This window comes from Sus scrofa, chromosome 4 (assembly GCF_000003025.6).
Source record: "Sus scrofa isolate TJ Tabasco breed Duroc chromosome 4, Sscrofa11.1, whole genome shotgun sequence".
Classification (NCBI taxonomy): domain Eukaryota; kingdom Metazoa; phylum Chordata; class Mammalia; order Artiodactyla; family Suidae; genus Sus; species Sus scrofa.
In genome coordinates this window covers 97,674,241-97,693,831 of record NC_010446.5, presented here as the reverse complement: position 1 = coordinate 97,693,831, position 19,591 = coordinate 97,674,241, and the positions used below count along the sequence as shown (strand labels likewise).

The window sequence follows — 19,591 nt, the reverse complement described above, 5'->3', positions numbered from 1 at the left end:
ACCATATAGTTGTGTCATTGAGATTAAATAAGTTAATGCATATAAAGCAGTTAGAATAGGGCCCAGTAGGGCTCAGCAGGTGGTAACTGCTTTACTTAGGAGTTGGCAGTTACCTAATACTATGAACATATATATAGATGCACTTAAATAAACAAGAAGTCATATTTTATGAATTAATTTGTGACTTACTTTTTTCTACTTAATATATCTTGGAATCTCTTCCTGTTAATTTGTAGAGGTTTATTTATCAGCAGTGTAGTATTTCTTTAAAAATATTTTTTTACTTTACTTATTTTAAAATTTTAAGGTGTTCCCATTGTGGTGCAGTGGAAATGAATCCAGCTAGTATCCATGAGGTTGCGGGTTCAATCCCTGGCCTTGTTCAGAAGGTCAGGGATCCTGTGTGGCTGTGGCATAGGCTGGCAGCTGTAACTCTGATTCGACTGCTAGCCTAGGAAATTCCGTGTGCTGCAGGGATGGCCCTAAAAACAAACAAAAAAAAAATTAAAATAATTTTTATTGTTCTCTTTTTGGGGGGCCGCCCCTGGGGCATATGGAAGTCCTGGGACCAGGAATCGAATCTGAGCCAGAACTGTGACCTATACCATACCTGTAGCAAAGCCAGTTCCTTGACCCACTGTGCCACATCAGAAACTCCTTATTTTTTATTTAAAAAAAAATTTTTTTTTTGTCTTTTTAGGGCTGTATATAGAAGTTCCCAGGCTCGGGTCCAGTCGGAGCTTTAGCTGCTGGTCCACACCATGGCCACAGCAATGAGGGATCCGAACCATGTCTGTGACCTACACCACAGCTCATGGCAACACCATATCCTTAACCCACTGAGCAAGGCCAGGGATTGACCCCACGTCCTCATGGATACTAGTCAGGTTCATTACCGCTAAGCCACGACAGGAACCCCTATTTAAAAAAAATTTTTTTATTGAAGTATCGTTGATTTGCAATGTCGTGTTAATTTCTGCTGTACAGCAAAATGATTTAGGGAGTTCCTGTTGTGACGAAGCGGAAATTGAATCCGACTAGTATCCATGAGGATGTAGGTTCCATCCCTGGCCTTGCTCAGTGGGTTAGGATATGGCATTGCTGTGAGCTGTGGTGTAGGTCGCAGATGCTACTCAGATATCTGTTGCTATGGCTGTGGTGTAGGCTGGCAGCTAGCTCCCATTCCACCCTAGCCTGGGAACCTCTGTATGCCACTGGTGCAGCCCTAAAAAGCAAAAAAAAAAAAAAAAGATTTGGTTATATACTTAGACACATATCCACTCTCCTGTATAGATTATCACAGATTACTGAGTACATTTCCCTGTGCTATATAGCAGGTCCCTGTTGACCATCCATTCCATATATTACAGTGTACATATGCCATCTCTAGCTCCCGGTCCTTCCCCGTCTCTCCCCTTTCCCCTTTGGTAACCATATGTTTGTTTTCAAAGCCTGTGAGTCTGTTTCCATTTTGTAAATAAGTTCATTTTATTACCTTTTTTTTAGATTCCAAATATAAGTGACATAATATTTGTCTTTCTCTCTCTTTTTTTTTTTTTTTTTGTCTTTTTTTTTTGCCATTTCTTGGGCCGCTTCCCGCAGCATCTGGAGGTTCCCAGGCTAGGGGGCAAATCAGAGCTGTAGCCGCCGGCCTACGCCAGAGCCACAGCAACGTGGGATCCGAACTGCTTCTGCAACCTACACCACAGCTCACGGCAATGCCAGATCCTTAACCCACTGAGCAAGGCCAGGGATTGAACCCACAACCTCATAGTTCCTAGTTGGATTTGTTAACCACTGAGCCGTGGCGGGAACTCCTATTTGTCTTTCTCTGACCTCACTTTGTGTGATAATCTCTTGATGCATCCATGTTGCTCCAGATGGCATTATTTCATTCTTTTTTATGGCTAAGTAATATTCCATTGTGTATATGTACCACATTTTCATTATCCAGTCCCCTGTCAATGGACATTTAGGTTGCTTCTATGTCTTGGCTATTGTAAACAATGCTGCAATGAACCTTGGGGTGCACATATCTTTTTGAATTATAGTTTTCTTCAGATAGATGCCCAGGAGTGGAATTGTTGGATCATATGGAGTATAGATTTCATATACAGATGTTACCATACTTAATGCACTCATTGACTTGAAAGTATTTATGCTATTCCCAGGTTTTTAACTACTGTAAATAGTATTGCAGTCAACATTTTTATGCACATATCTTTGGGCAAATGCGCATGGATTTTCACAGAGCATATCCATAAAAGTAAAATTATTGGGTCAAAGGATTTATAAAGTATGCAAACTCTTTATATTGCCAAATTAATTTTTAAAAATACTTTTATAAACTTACACTCTCTCCAATGATATGACATGTGAGATTCGTCTTTCTCCCTGCATCCTTACCAACCCTAGATGTTATCAATATCTGTAAAATTTGCCATTTACTTGGTCTAAAAACGATATTTCTGCAGGAAAGAAACACAATCGCTTTATTGAAAAGCAAGAAAGGAGACTTGTATATATGGGAAGTTTTAAAGCATAGCAATAAAATGGGCACCTATGTACTGAACAACCAGCTTAAGAAACAGATTACCAATACTTTTCAAGCCTGCTGGGGTCCCTTCTAGATTATAACTCCTCTGCTTCCTCCACAGAATTTATTTTCATTGTCTTGAATTCTGTGTTTATTTTCTTGCCTTTTATTTTACTTTTACTACACACCCAGGTAATATATTGCTTAGCTTGGCAATACAGTTTTGAACCTTATATACATGGTATCACCTGTGTTTCACCTGTGTTCTACTTTTTTTTTTTTTTTTTTTTTAAGGGCCGCAGGTGTGGCACATGGAAGTTCCTGGGCTAGGGGTCGAATCAGAGCAGCAGCCGCTGGCCTACACCTCAGCCACAGCAACTTGGGATCCAGGGTGTGTCTGCAACCTACGCTGTAGCTTGAGGCAACGCTGGATCCTTAACTCCTTGAGTGAGGCCAGGGATCTAACCCACATCCTTGTGGATACTAGTCGGGTTCATAACATGCTGAGCCACAACGGAAACTCCATACTCTTACTTTTTTGCATGGCATGAATTTTGAGATTCCTTCATGTCGATGCATGTAGCTCTAATTCATTTGTTTTCACAGCTGAATTGTAGTTCATTGTGCTAATATGCTGGAGTTTATCCATCCCTTTTCTTGCACACCATTTGGATTGTTTCCCCTGTGGATTGTTGCAGTATTTTGCCATTGCAAGCAGTGCTGCTGTGAGCATACTTTTACATGTCTTATCTTATACTTCTTAAACCTAAGTTTATTGAAATTCCCCCCCAAGTGATACCTCATTTTTTGTTGTTGTTGTTGTTGTTTTTGTCTTTTTGCCTTTTTTAGGGCCGCTCCCACTGCATATGGGGGTTCCCAGCCTAGGGGTCGAATCAGAGCTGTAGCCACCGACCTACGCCAGAGCCACAGCAACGCGGATCTGAGCTGCGTCTGCAACCTACACCACAGCTCACGGCAACGCCGGATCTTTAACCCAATGAGCAAGGCCAGGGATCGAACCTGCAACTTCATGGTTCCTAGTCAGATTCGTTAACCACTGTGCCACGACGGGAACTCCAATACCTCATTGTTTTAATTTGCATTTTTCTGATTACTGGTAAAGTCGAGCATCTTTCGTATATCTATTAGCCATTTATATTTCTTGTTGGAGTTGCCTTTTTTAGTCTTAGCTCATGGTTTTCTTGTTTTTCCCTTTTTCGTGCCTGCTTTTTTCCGTATTCCATACCACTTCTCTCAAATAAAGAGTCCTATCTTCTGGAAAGAAAGGAAATTGGGGAAAATCCCAGACCGCATTACCTGGAGTTTGCATAATATACATTCTTTGATGTGCTTACTCTAAACAAGGCACTGTGCTAAATAAGCCATCCAGGTCTTTGAGGAGCTTATGATTTTATTGGGGAGATGAATGAATGCATAGGTATTTACGAAGGCTATGGCCAGTGTAATAGTGTAGGATACGTAGGATGCAGTGGGTGCAGAGGCAGGCTCTAACTGGGGAGTGCTGGGATAGGACCCTTAGAGCTGAGCCTTCAAGGCTGAGCAAGAATTCTCCACGGCGGCAAGGAGGAGGCTACCTCTGCAGAAGAAAACAGCATATGCATCTATGGGGAGGTGGTTGTGAGTATTGCACTTGGAGACCCGTTGACAGATATAGAGATTTGGATTTGGATGCCTTCCTCAAATTGGATCAGGAAAGCGTGGGGTAGTGAGTGTAGGATGCACATGGGTCGCTGGTAGGAGTCAAGACATTATGTGATATAGACAGTGATAGGTCTGATCATGAGGGGACTTTAATACTATGATAAGGAGTTTTACTTACTTATTTACTTTAGACTTTAAGAAGAAAAGCTTTATTAGGGCAAAGAGGGTTATTAGTTTTCCATTGGTATCTGTTTAGAGTTTAAAATTTTTCCTTATTAAGAAATGCATATATTTATGTAAAGCAATAATACACGTACATAAAAGTACATATATCATAAATATACAGTCAAGTAATATTCACAAACAGGACATGCTCCTCTAACCATCACCTAGATCAGGGAGCATCATTACCAGTATCACAGAATCCCTCTCCTCCCCTTCTAGCCATCACCTATCCTCCACCCCTCAAGGGTAACAATTCCTGACTTCTAAAGCATGTATTAGTTTTGCTTGTTTTTATACTTTTTGTGTAGGTGGGACCAGATAGTATACTTTTCTGTCTGAATTGTGTGGGTTTTGTTTGTTCGTTTGGCCTCGCCAGTGGCCTGTGAAAGTTCCTGGGCCAGGGATTGAACCCCAAGCCACAGCAGCAACCCAAGCTGTCGTAGTGACAACATGAGATCCTTAACCCACTGTGCTCAAGGGAATTCCTCTGTCTGAATTCTTTTGCTTAACATTTCTGTGAAGTTTATCGATGTTGCATGTACAGTGGTTCATTCTTTTTCGTTGTTGTGCAATGTTCTGTTGTATGACTGTATCACAATTAATTTACCCATTCTACTCAATGAACATTTGGGTAATTTCAAGTTTTTGGCTACTATGAAAAACGTTACTATGGGGAATTCCTGTCATGACTCAGCAGTAATGAACCCAACTAATTCCATGAAGATTAGGGTTTGATCCCTGGCCTCACTTGGTGGGTTAAGGATCTGGCATTGCCGTTAGCTGTGGTATAGGCCAAAGATGTAACTCAGATCCTTTGTTGCTGTGGCTGGCATTGCCGTTAGCTGTGGTATAGGCCAAAGATGTAACTCAGATCCTTTGTTGCTATGGCTGGCAACTGGATCTTGGATTCGACCCCTAGCCTGCGAACTTCCCTATGCCACATGTTCGGCCCTAAAAAGCAAAAAAAAAAAAAAAAAAGGCAAAAAAAAAAAATTTTGCTATGAACATTCTAGTATATGTTATTTATTTAAAAATTTTTAAATATATTTTTTATTTTTACAGCCGCACCTGTGGCACATGGAAGTTTCAGGCCACAGCCACAGCAACACCAGATTTCAGCTACATCTGTGACCTACACTGCAGCTTATGGCAACTCTGGATCCTTAATCCACTGAGCAGGGCCTCAATCAAACCTGCATCCTCACCAACACTATGTTGGGTTCTTAACCCACTGAGCCACAGCAGGAACTTCTGGTATATGTTTTTTTAATGGGGAAAAGTATGTATGCATTTCTATTGAGTAGATAACCAGGGGTGGAATTGTTATGTTATAGGGTATGCATGTTTTTATCTTTGGTTGATGCTTCCAAAATGATTCTGGTAATGAACAAACCACCAACAGTGTATGAGAGTTCTGATTGTTCCACAGCCCCCAACACTTGGTATTTTTTGTTTTTTTTTTTTTAGTCATTCTCATGAGTATTTTGTGGTATAGCCTTGTGGTTTTAGTTTCTAGTTCTTTGATGATGATGACTAATGAGGTGGAACCCTTTTCATGTGTTTATTGGCCATTTGGAAATCCTTTTAGGTATCTATTGAGGTCTTTTGCCTATTTTTCTGTTGCGTGCCACTCTTTCTCCCTCTTATGTTTCCTCTTTCCTCTTTCTTTCTTTAAATGTACTTTTTTTTTTTTTTTTTTTTTTTTTTTTGCTTTTTAGGGCCGCACCTATAGCATATGGAGGTTCCCAGGCGAAGGGTCAAATCAGCTTCAGCTGCCGCCCTACACCACAACCAGAGCAATGCAGAATTCAAGCCTCGTCTGTGACCAATACCACAGCTCACGCTGGATCCTTAACCCACTGAGCAAGGCCAGGGATGGAACTCACAATCTCATGGTTCCTAGTCGGATTTGTTAACCCTGTGCCACAACGGGAACTCCTAAATGTACTTTTTATTTTGAAATACTTTTAGATTTACAGAAAAGTTACAAAGATGATACAGAGAATTCTCATATAGTCTTCACCCAATTTCCCCCAATGTTAGCATCTTATATAAGCATGGTACTTTTTTTGGTTTTGTCTTTGCTTTTTAGGACCACACCTTCGGCATATGGAGGTTCCCAGGCTAGGGGTCAAATTAGAGCTGCAGCTGCCGGCCTATACCATAGCCACATCTTCGACCTACACCACAGCTCATGGCAGTGCTGGATCCTTAACCCACTGAGCGAGGTGAGGGATCAAACCCACATCCTCGTGGCTACTAGTCGGGTTTGTTAACCACTGAGCAACAGCGGGAACTCCAAGAATTTAATACTACTGTATCATTTGGATTTCACCAGTTTTTCTACTAATGTCGTTTTTCTGATTCAGGATTCAGTCCGGCACACCACTTTCTTTTTAGTCTTTTTGTTTTGTAGACTTTTTTTTTTTTGTCTTTTTGCCTTTTCTAGGGCCGCACCTGCGGCATATGGAGATTCCCAGGCTAGGGGTTTAACCGGAGCTGTAGTCGCTGGCCTACACCAGGGCCACAGCAACGTGGGATCCAAGCCGTGTCTGCAACCTACACCACAGCTCATGGCAACACCGGATCCTTAACCCACTGAGCAAGGCCAGGGATTTGAACCCACAACCTCATGGTTCCTAGTCGGATTCGTTAACCACTGAGCCACGGCATTCTTGATGTCTTCTGAATATTCTTTGTCAGAGAGTCATGGAGTGAATATCTTCTGATCTGTGGGTTGTCATTCTCTCTCTCAGTGGTGTCTTTGATGATCAAAAGTTTGAAGTTTTAATATAGTCCAATTTATCGATTTTTTATGGGGAGAATTTTTTTGTGCCATGTTTAAGAAAAATTTTGCCTTTGCCAAGGTCATAAAGATGTTCTCCTTTAAAACCTTTATGGTTTTGCTTTTCACATTTACATCTGCAATCCACCTGGAATTAATGTTTATATATAGTGTGAAGTAGGAGTTCACAGGCCTCTTTTTCCATGACAAGGTATATTTACTTTAACTTATAAGCATATAGAACATGTCTGTGTGTATTAGTCAATGTGATCTCCCTTAAATGTTGTATTTTTCATCTTACCAACTAATAAAACTAAGGCTGAGGGAGAACAAGATTAGTATATACAACAAATGAAAGCTGGAGCCAGTGTTTGAGCTAAGATCTAACTGTTCCAAATGCTATTCTTTTTTCACAAAGAAGAGAGAAAGTCAAGTCGGGCCTGAGGGGTATTGGACCAAGCAATAAGTCTGATGGTAATCTAGGTACTGTTGTGTATCATCATTCTATCAAAAAAAAAATAATATATATATATGAGTTTTGCTTTTTAGGGCTACAGCTGCAGCACATGAAAGTTTTCAGGCCAGGGGTTGAATCAGAGCTGCAGCTGCTAGCCTACGCCACAACCACAGCAATGCCAGATCTGAGCCACATCTGTGAGCTACACCGCAGTTCATGGCAATGCTGGATCCTTAACCCACTGAGTGAGGCCATGGATCGAACCCACATCCTCATGGATACTAGGTTTGTTCCACAACGGGAACTCCAAAATGTATTTTCTAAAATAAAAAAATATATATAAGAAATAGGAGTTCCCATTGTGGCGCAGCAGAAACAAATATGACTGGGAACCAAGAGGTTTCAGGTTCGATCCCTAGCCTTGCTCAGTGGGTTAAGGATCTGGTGTTGCCGTGAGCTGTGGAGTAGTACGCAGATGCGGCTCGGATCTGGCATTGCTGTGGCTCTGGTGGCTCAGCTGTTGCTCCGATTAGACCCCTATCCTGGGAACCTCCATATGTTGTGGGTGCGGCCCTCAAAAGACAAAAAAAAAGTTGACAGTAACCTAACCTACACTGGGATGAAGGGATTTAGGTTAAATAAACTAGTCTGATCTTTTCATGGAGTACCAGGGGCCATTAAAAGCCAATTTTGAAGAATGTTTAATGTGATGGAAATTAATGATGAAATATTAAAGGGAAAAAAGTAAGTATATAACTATGTAGTAGTATGCCTTTCAAAAATGTGCATAGAAAAATTATAAGGATTATGCTAACATTTTGATAGTGGCTATTTTATTTTTTATTATTTTTTTTATTTTTTGATTTTTAGGGCTGCACTTGGGGCATGTGGAAGTTCCCAAGCTAGGGGTCCAATTGGAGATGTAGCTGCTGGCCTACACCATAGCCACAGCAAAAGAAGATCTGAGCTGCGTCTACCACCTACACCACAGCTTCTGGCAATGCCAGATCCCTAACCCACTGAGCAAGGCCAGGGATCAAACCCACGTCCTCATGGATACTAGTCAGGTTTGTTACCACTGAGCCACAGTGGGAACTCTGATAGTGGCTATTTATTTTCTTCATTATATATTCTTTAATTTTTGTCTCCAGAAGTATTTATTACTTTTTGAAAAAGGCAGTTGTAGATTTGCATGCAGTTATAGGAAATAATAGAAATCTCTGTACTCTCAGCATTCCTCAATGGTAACATCTGGCAAAACCATAGCACACTGTCGCAACCGGGATAGTGACACTGACATAGGCAAGATACAGAATATTTCCATCACCACAAAGATACTTATTTTTAGAGCCATACTTTTTTGCCCTTTTAGAGCCATACTTTCTTCCTTCCTGCCCCCATTTTCTTCTTAACTCCTGGCAACCCCTAATCTATTCTCTGTTTCTATAATTTTGTCATTTCAAGAATGTTATATAAATGGACTCATATAGCATGTAACCTTTTGTAATTGACTTCTTTCATTTAACATAATTCTTTGGAAATTGATATGCATGCATCAATAATTTTTTTCCTTTTTATTGCTGAATAGTAAGTATTCCATGATATGGCCATACCACAATTTGTTTAAACATTCAGCTATTGAGGGCATCTGTGTTCTTTCTAGTTTTGGGGTATTACAAATAAAGCTGCTCTGAACATGAGTATATGCTTTTTATGTGAATGTGAGTTTTCTTTTCTTTGGGTTAAATGCCCAGGATTTCTGTTGCTGGTTCATATAGTAGTTGTATGTTTAGTTTTTGAAGAAACTGCAACCTGCTTTTTAGAGTGGCTGTGTCACTTTATATTTCCACTAGCGTTGTGTGAGTGATCCAATTTTCCTGAATTCTTGACAGCATTTGGTGTTGTAGTTTTTGTTTTAGCCATTCTGATAGGTGTGTGGTGGTCTCTCACTGTATCTTAGTGCATTTCTCTAATAATTAATAATGTTGAACATCTTTTTATATGCTTATTTACCACTTATATATCTTATTAAGTGACATATCTTTCCATGCCTTTACCCACATTCTAACATTCTAACAAAATGTTAGGGGGAGAGTTCCTATTGTGATGCAGTAGAAACAAATCCTACTAATATCCATGAAGATGAAGGTTCAATCCCTGGCCTTGTTCAGTGGGTCAGAGATCCCGTGGTTGCTGTGAGCTGTGGTATAGGTCACAGACACGGCTCGGATCTCACATTGCTGTGCCTGTGGCATAGGTTGATTCAACCCCTAGCCTGGGAACTTCCATATGCTGTGGGTGTGGCCCTAAAAAGCAAAAAAAAAAAAAAAAAAAAAAAGTTGAGGAATAAAATCTCTGTATTCATGGAAGATATTGGATGTCGTTTTTCTCCTTTTTAAAACTGTTTTTGTCTGGTTTTGGTGCCACAGTGGTGCCACAGTAAGAGTAGCTTCATAAAATGAATTGATAAGTGTTCCCTCTTCTTTTATTTTCTGAATGAGATTATGTAGAAATAGAATTGGTGGAGTTCCCATCGTGGCGCAGTGGTTAACGAATCCGACTAGGAACCATGAGGTTGCAGATCCGATCCCTGGCCTTGCTCAGTGGGTTAAGGATCCAGCATTGCCGTGAGCTATAGAGTAGGTCGCAGACATGGCTCGGACCCCTAGCCTGGGAACCTCCATATGCTGTGGGTGCGGCCCAAGAAATGGCAAAAAGACAAAAAGACAAAGAAAAGAAAAAAAAGAAAGAAATAGAATTGGTGCTAATTTTCAAAATATTTGATGGAATTCTTCAGTGGAGCCATCTGGGCCTAGATATTTCTTCTTAGAGAGTTTTTAAATTAGAACTTTAATTTCTTTAATAGTAATAAGGCTATTAATATTACCTATGTCATATTAGATGAACTCTGACAGTTTGTATTTTTTGAACAATTTGGTTCATTTTGTCTGTATTGTCAAATTTATGTTCTAGATAACTCAGACTTGCAGAACAGACTTGTGGTTGTCAGGGGGTGGGGGTGAGGCAGGGAAGGATCGGAAGTTTGGGATTAGCAGATGCAACCTGTTATGTGCAGGATGGATAAACAACAAGGTCCCACTGTATTGCACTGGGACCTATATTCAATATCCTGTGTGTGATAAACTCTAATGGAAAAGAATATTAAAAAGTACATATATATATATATGAATCACTTTGCTGTCCAGCAGAAATTAACACAATGTCGTAAATCAACTATACTTTTTTTTTTTTTTTTTGCTCACGACCTACACCACAGCTCATGGCAATGCCGGACCCTTAACCCACTGAGCAAGGCCAAGGATCAAACCCGCAACGTCATGGTTCCTAGTCAGATTCGTTAACCACTGAGCCATGATGGGAACTCCACCTTACACTTTTAATACCTATAGGATCTGTAGAAATATCTTGTTTCATTCCCAATATTGGTATTTATGTCTCCTATTCTTTGTCAGTCTTGCTATTAATTAGTTCCATTGATCTTTTCAAAGAACCAGCTCTTTGTTTCATTGGTTTTTCTCTGTTAAAGTTTATGTATTTATGCTCTTATCTTTATTAATCCCTTCTTCCTGCTTGCTTTGTGTTTAGTTCTTTTTCTAAATTCTTGTAGTGGGAGTATTCTATAAATGTTCATTATATCTTGCTGGTTAATAATGTTGTTAAGTTCTTTTATGTACTTACTGATTTTTTTAAATTATTGATTTGAGACTTTCTTTTTCTTTAATGTATGCATTTAGTGCTATGAACTTCCCTCTCAGAACTACTCTAGCTATGTCTTACAAACAAAGTTTGACATTTTGTTTTCTTTCTTTCTTTTTTTTTGTCTTTTTGCTTTTTTTAGGGCTGTACCTACAGCATATGGAGGTTCTCAGGCTAGGGGTTTAATTGGAGCTGTAGCTGATGGCCTATGCCAGAACCACAGCAACGCGGGATCTGAGCCATGTCTGCGACCTACTCCACAGCTCACAGCAAACTGGATCCTTAACCCACTGAGCAAGGGCAGGGATCGAACCCGCAACCTCATGGTTCCTAGTCGGATTCATTAACCACTGAGCCATGATGAGAACTCCTGTTTTCTCATTTTTATTCAGTTTAGTGACTAAAAAATTTCCCTAAGAGTGCCCTTTTGACCCAAGGATTATTTAGAGGTATGTTGTTTAGTTTCCTAGTGTTTGTAAGTATTCCTCTTATCCTTCCGTTATTTATTTCTTGTTTGATTCCATTGTGGTCAGATAACATGCTCTGGATGATTTCAGTTCTTTCACATTTGTCAAGGTTTGTTTAATGGTCCAGATTATGGTCTGTCTTAGTATATGTTCCATAAGTGCATGAAAAGATGTGTATTCTGCCACAGTTGGAAGGAGTATTCTATAAATGTTGTTTGTATCTTGCTGGTTGATGAAGTTAAGTTCTTTCATATATTTGCTGATTTTTTTCTTAATTGTTCAATCAATTGTTGAGAGGTAGATATTGAAGTCTCCAACTATAATTGTGGATTTGTGTATTTCTCCTTTCAGTTCTATCAGTTTTTGTTTCACATATTTTGCAGCTTTGTTGCTTGGTGCATATACATTTGGGCTTGCTATGTCTTCTTTGTGGATTGACCCTTTTACATTATATAATGCCTTTCTCTATCTCTGGTAATTCTCTTTGCTCTGAAGTTGACTTTATCTGATATTAATATAGCACTCTTGCTTTCCTTTGATTAAAATTTATATGATATACCTTTTACCATTCTTTTGTTTCAATCTGCCTGTATTTTTATATTTAATGTATGTTTCTTATAAGCAGCATATAATGAATCATTAAAAAAAAAAAGCCATTCTACCAATCTGTTTTTTTAACTGGTGTATTCAGACCATGTACATTTTTTTTTTGTCTCTTTGTCTTTTTAGGGCCCACCCGTGGCATATGGAGGTTCCCAGGCTAGGGGTCTAATTGAGCTGTAGCCACTGACCTATGCCACAGCCACAGCAACGTCAGATCCAAGCCACATCTGCTACCTACACCACAGCTCATGGCAACACCAGATCCTTAACCCACTGAGTGAGGCCAGGGATCAAACCTGAAACCTCATGGTTCCTAGTCGGATTTGTTTCTGCTGCGCCACGACGGGAACTCCCAGACCATGTGCTTTTAATATAATTACTGGCATGGTAAGTCTGCCATTTCATTTTTGTTTGCTGTTTGTTCTCTCTGTTTTTCATTTCTTTCTTCTACTTTTCCTGCTTTTCTCTGGGTGACTTGAATATTTTTTAGGATTCCATTTTGATTCACTTATAGTGTTTTTGAGTACTATCTCTTTGTATAGACTTTATAGTGGTTGCTCTAGGTATTACCAGTTTGAGTGAGATGTGGAAACCTTACCTTCCTTTACATTCCTTTACCCTCTTCCATTTATAATTAATTTAAATATCTCCTGTATATGGATTTAGAATCACATCAGACAGTGTTATAATTTTTAGTTTCAATCATCAAACATAATTTAGAAATTAGGAGAGGTAAAGCCTATTACATTTACCCATATTTTTGCTTTCTGCGTTGTGTCTGTCTTTCCAGTTGTTCCAAGGTTCCCTTTTCATTATTTCCTTTCTATTTAGAGAAATTTCAAAGCCATTCTCTTAGTGTAAGTCTACTGGTAAGAAAGTCTTCAGCTTTCCTTTACTTGAGAATGTCTTGATTGCCCCCTCATTTCTGAAGGATATTTTTCCTGGGAAGATTATTCATCGAGAAGTTTTTTTTTTTTTTTTCAGCACTTGAAAAATAGTGTGCTATTTCCTTCTGGCATTTATGGTTTCTGATGAGAAGTCTGTTGTTATTCAAAGTGTTTGCCTCGGAGTTCCCGTCGTGGTGCAGTGGTTAACGAATCCGACCAGGAACCATGAGGTTGCGGGTTCGGTCCCTGCCCTTGCTCAGTGGGTTAACGATCCGGTGTTGCCGTGAGCTGTGGTGTAGGTTGCAGACGCGGCTCGGATCCTGCGTTGCTGTGGCTCTGGCGTAGGCCAGTGGCTATAGCTCCGATTGGACCCCTAGCCTGGGAACTCCATATGCCGCGAGAGCAGCCCAAGAAAATGGCAAAAAGGCAAAAAAAAAAAAACAAAAAAAACAAAGTGTTTGCCCCTTACAGGTAAGGTGTCATTTTTCTCTGGTTGCTTTCAAGATTTTGTCTTTGTGTTCAGTTATGAGAAGTTTAATTACAATATATCTTTGGATGAATTTTGGGTTTATCTTATTTGGTGTTTGCTCAGCTCCTTGAATCTGCAGGTTTATGTCTTGTGGCAAATTTGGGAAAATTTCAGTTATTAGTTCCTTATTTACTTCTTCAACTCTCTTTCTTCTCTCCAACTGAGACTGATCACGTGAATGGAGGCAATAACATCTCCAGGCCCAAATCCAGCCTAGTTCTCGCTATGCTCTTCTAATTAGAAAGCCATGAAATAAACTACACTTAATGATCTTCCTTGGCTAGTAACACCTTTGTTCTGGCTGAGGGATACACCAGCTTATCCCAACTGCCTCCAGGTATGAGGAGATTGTCTTTTAATCAAAGTGCATACCTTTGTCCTAGAGAAAAAGAGTCAGCAGCCACTCTGGCTATTTTGAAATCAGTTCTTCTTTTATTTTTGGCCATGCCAATGGCATATGGGAGTTCCTGGGCCTGGGTCAAACCCATGTCACAGCCGCAACCTGAGCTGCTGCAGTGACAATGCTGGATCCTGATCTTGTGCCACAAGGGAACTCCTTTCTTTTGTGATGTTCTCTTGACCCAGATGTCATGGAACACTCACTATGTGCACAGAAAATACCTACCTTTGTTAGGGGCTGTGGCAGATAGCCTCCTGCAAAGAGTTAACAGAAAGGGCAATTCCTCGTAGATCACAAATAAGTAAGAGGCATGTTCCACCAAAGGCCCTGTGGTGCTAAGGGAGCTCAGGGAGGGGAGTATGTGTTTCCCACAGGATTTAGCGAAGTGTCATGGAAGATGTGGCAATTGCGTGCAAGCTCTTGAGCAACTTGCAGAAGCCCTGGTGAAAACTGGGAGAAAGAACATTGAAGGCAAAGGAAATAATGAGAGCAAAGTTACTGAAGTGGGAAAGCATGGGACGTACTGGTTGGGGGCCAATGAAGAGCAGTAGGAGGAGACATGAGTTGAGTCAGACTACGGAGAGACAAATGCTACACTAAGGGTCTGCCTTTTATTTGATAGGAATTAAGTGTTTTTGAAAAACTAGTATTCCCAATCCCTCCCAGGATTGGGAAGGTTTAAGGGCCATGTGGGAGTGTCTTCTGTCTTTCTTAAATTTTGGTTCATTTGAAGAGGTGGGAGGAGGCTAATATTTGAGTACCTCCCTCGTATGTGGCAGATTTTCAGTTACTGTTCAACCAGAAAGCCCTCAGCTGGATGAGTGTTCCCATTGTACAGCGAGAACACTGAGAGTTAACTGTCTGAGTATAGAGACTGATTATTTCTCCACCAACTTACTCTTTCTTGTGTAGCAAGGACTACTGCCTGCCCAGAAAAGTTTCACCCAACTTCCTGGGCAGAGTCCATTCTTTCTTCCTTCCTTCTTTCTTTTTTTTTTTTGGCCATACCCACATCACATGGAAATTCCTGGGCAGGAATTGAACCCATGCCACAGCAGCGACCCAAGCCACTGTAGTGACAACACTGGATCCTTAACCTCCTGCACCACAAGGGAACTCCTCTTCCTTCTTTCTTTCAACAGACATTATAATTTTTTTTCCTTTTTCTTTTCTTTCTTTCTTTCTTTTTTTTTTTTTTTTTTTTTTTTTTTGTCTTTTTGTCTTTTCTAGGGCCGCACCTGCAGCATAATGGAGGTTCCCAGGCTAGGGGTCCCATCGGAGCTGTAGCCACCAGCCTACACCACAGCAACGCAGGATCTGAGCCACATCGGGGACCTACACCACAGCTCATGGCAACGCTGGATCCTTAACCCACTGAGTGAGGCCAAGGATCGAACCCACAACCTCATGGTTCCTAATCGGATCTGTTAACCGCTGAGCCACAACGGAACTCCATTTTCTTTTTTCTTTTTTCTTTTTTTTTTTTTTTTGTCTTTTTGCTATTTCTTGGGCCGCTCCTGCGGCATATGGAGGTTCCCAGGCTAGGGGTCAAATTGGAGCTGTAGCTGTCAGCCTACGCCAGAGCCACAGCCACAGCAACTCGGGACCCGAGCCGCATCTGCAACCTACACCACAGCTCACAGCAACGCTGGATCGTTAACCCACTGAGCAAGGGCAGGGATCGAACCCGCAACCTCATGGTTCCTAGTCGGATTTGTTAACCACTGCGCCACGACGGGAACTCCTTTTTCTTTTTATGCTGCACCTGTGGCATATGGAAGTTCCTGGGCTAGGGGTTAAATTGGAGCTGCAGCTACAGGCCTACCGTATAGTCACAGCAACACTGGATTCGAGCCACATCTGACTTTTGCCACAGTGTGTGGCAATGCCAGATCCTCAACCCACTGAGTGAGGCTGGAGATTGAACCCATATCCTCATGGACACTGTGTCCTGTTCTTAACCCACTAAGCCCACCGAGTCTGGGAACTCCAGACATTTTATTTATCTATTTATTTATTTAATTTATTTTTGGCCACTCTGAGGCATATGTAGTTTCCAGGCCAGGGATCTGATCCAAGCTGCAGTTTCAACCTAAGCTGCAGCTGTGGCAATCCTTGACCCACTATACGGGGCCGGAAATTGAACCTGTGTCCGGTGCTCCCACGATGCTGCCATTCCCATTATGCCACTCTTCCAGACATTTTAAGCCTGTTAAGACTAGGATGGCGGAGTTCCCATCGTGGCGCAGTGGTTAACAAATCCGACTAGGAACCATGAGGTTGCGGGTTCGGTCCCTGCCCTTGCTCAGTGGGTTAACGATCCGGCGTTGCCATGAGCTGTGGTGTAGGTTGCAGATGCGGCTCGGATCCCGCGTTGCTGTGGCTCTGGCGTAGGCTGGTGGCTACAGCTCCGATTCAACCCCTAGCCTGGGAACCTCCATATGCTGCGGGAGCGGCCCAAGAAATAGCAAAAAAAAAAAAAAAAGACTAGGATGGCATTTATACTTTTGGACCACAAGGCAGAGTATGACCAGATGACTTCAAGGTCACTTTCACCTTGACAGCACCCATCTTCCCTCCATTGGCAGGGAGAGGCATATACTCTTCTTTTATGCTGTCATAATCTCAAAGCTGGAAGGAGTTTTAGAGATACTGAGTTCAACCCTGTATTTTTTCAGTGAGATCTAGAGGCCCAGAGTGGCTAAGCCTCTTGTCTACCTGTATATATAACACAGGTTATTGGCAGGGTTTGGTCCACCCCTTCTTGCCGATCTTCTGTCAATGCTATTATCTCCCCAAATCTCCAGCCCCTTACTTCTCCCTCTTATCAGAAGTTTTTTCCCCTCAGGTTTTCTATTTTCCCCCATAGCGTGTTTTTTAAACTTTCTTTGAGTTATGAAAATCAGTTTCTTCCTTTGAAATAGGCTGATCCCTATTGCCTTGTCTGCTTTCATTTGGATACTTTCTGTGTGGCTCAGTGAAATAGAGGTTTGGATTCAGGTACCTTCCTGTGACTTGGTTCAGAAAAGATATCCTAGTCTTGTAAAGTGTATCAGTAACTTCCTGGTTGGCTGTCAGGTGCAGAAATTCTGGATTGGGGATGACCAATCCAGGGATGCCCTCTCCAGGGTTGGGGAAAGGGGAGTGCATGCCATGTGCCTGCTGTAATCTGGGGGCCGGGGTAGCCCCTCTGGAGTGTACTGTGGGGTCTCTGTGAGGTGTAAGGAATGCTATCAGCGTCCATGGAAACATCTTTATATCACCCATAAGTGACCTGAGTCTGGGCAAGCTGATGTCAGCTCTCCAGACCTCAGCTTTTCTTGTCTATGAAATGGCCCACTCTGCAGGGCTGGCAGAAGTGCACCTGTGCTGATAGTAGACTGTAAAGGTAAGAGGTTATTGTTGCTGTCATTGTCATTATTAGGGCAGCGTGGATATTCTCAGGCTGACTCTCCAGAGTGAACTGACAGGAGATGAACTTGAACGAATAGCTCAGAAGGTATTGAGGTTTCTGGTGGGGCGGGGCCTCCTTCTCTCAGCCAGTTCTCCTTCCTTGCTGCTGACCCCGTGTCCCAGTGCTGGCTGGAGCCATCTCTGCTGCTGCCCTGGAGCATCTCCTTGCAGACACACCCAGCTGACCTCAGCATTGTGCACTGCTTTGGGGGCTGGGGAGACCCCCACTAAAATGAAAACTAACCTGCAGTTTCGACTAATTTTCCCCGTCCTGTGTTCTTGCTACTGCGTGGCTTCCAGTAGAGGTTCTGAAATGGATTTTTGGAGGGGAAAATCCGACTAACCTTTCAAGTCTTTTGAGAAGCACTTCTGCAGTGGTTGAGGGGCAGGAGTTCTGTGTTTGTCACATGGTTTCTAAGCCACTGTTCTCTCTCTGTCTGGCAGGCGGGCAGGAAGACGTATGCCATGGTGTCTGGCCGCTCAACTGGGCATTCTCTGGCCTCAGAACTGGTGGAGTCCAACGATGGACACGAAGAGATCATTAAGGTAAGCTTTCCAGTGTACCTCCACTCTTCCTCTTTTTCTCCCTACAGACACAGGAGAGGGAATGGCTAACTTTGCCAAAGGGAGCCTGAGGTTTGACTAGGAAGAACCAGATGGGCACTGCTAGTTCCCGACCATCTTCTCCTGCAAAGATTTTATTTTATTTTTGCTTTTTAGGGCCACACCCATGGCATATAGAAGTTCCCAGCCTAGGGGTCCAATTGGAGCAACAGCTGCCAGCCTATGTCACAGCCACAGCGACGCAGGATCCAAGCTACATCTGTGACTTACACCGCAGCTCTTGGCAACGCCAGATCCTTGACCCACTGAGCAAAGCCAGGGATTGAACCCGAGTCCCCATGGATCCTAGTCAGGTTTGTTATCGCTGAGCTACGACGGGAACTTCCTGGAAAGATCTTAATTAACACCAGGAGACCACAGGCAGTCTGTAGTGACTTTGGTGCAGCCTGGCCCCAGGCAAGAGGATGGATGTGATGATTTTTCTAGGTGCTTATCCACTGTCCTTGTTTAGCTGCTGGAAGTTGTGGAGACAGATGGGAAGTGAGTTTATGGAATTTATTTTTTTAAATCAAAACAGTTTTTCTTATTTAAAAAAATTTTTTTTTTGGTCTTTTTTTTTTTTTTGCCTTTTCTAGGGCCGCTCCCGTGGCATATGGAGGTTCCCAGGCTAGGGGTCCAATCGGAGCTGTAGCCACTAGCCTACGCCAGAGCCACAGCAACGCGGGATCCGAGCCGCATCTGCAACCTACACCACAGCTCACGGAAATGCCGGATCGTCAACCCACTGAGCAAGGCCAGGGATCGAACCCGCAACCTCATGGTTCCTAGTCGGATTCGTTAACCACTGCGCCACGACGGGAACTCCTTTTTTTTTTTTTTTTTTTTTTTTGTCTTTTTGCTATTTCTTGGGCCGCTCCCGTGGCATATGGAGGTTCCCAGGCTAGGGGTCCAATCGGAGCTGTAGCCGCCGGCCTACACCAGAGCCACAGCAACGCCTTATTTCTTTTTTAAAAACAGCTTTTTGATGGAGTTCCTGTTGTGGTGCAGTGGTTAACGTATCCCACTAGGAACCATGAGGTTGTGGGTTCGATCCCTGGCCTTGCTCAGTGGGTTAAGGATCTGGCATTGCCGTGAGCTGTGGTGTAGGTTGCAGACTCGGCTTGGATGTGGCATTGCTGTGGCTGTGGTGTAGGCCGGCGGCTAGAGCTCCGATTAGACCCCTAACCTGGGAACCTCCATATGCTGCAGGAGTGGCCCAAGAAATGGCAAAAAAAACCCCAAAAACCAGCTTTTTGAGATATGTCAC

General features: G+C 42.2%; 1 protein-coding gene across 2 annotated transcripts in view; it reads left to right on the top strand.

Moving 5' to 3' along the window:
- Positions 1 to 19,591, top strand: part of TUFT1 (tuftelin 1) — a 55,838-nt gene that overhangs the window by 10,823 nt on the left and 25,424 nt on the right. The window contains exons 2-3 of one of the 2 annotated variants that reach the window (XM_021089859.1): positions 17,693 to 17,767; positions 18,166 to 18,267. In XM_021089859.1, the coding sequence (XP_020945518.1) occupies positions 17,693 to 17,767; positions 18,166 to 18,267 (177 nt within the window). The remainder of the gene's footprint in view (positions 1 to 17,692; positions 17,768 to 18,165; positions 18,268 to 19,591) is intronic. The other variant, XM_021089860.1, reaches the window with a different exon arrangement.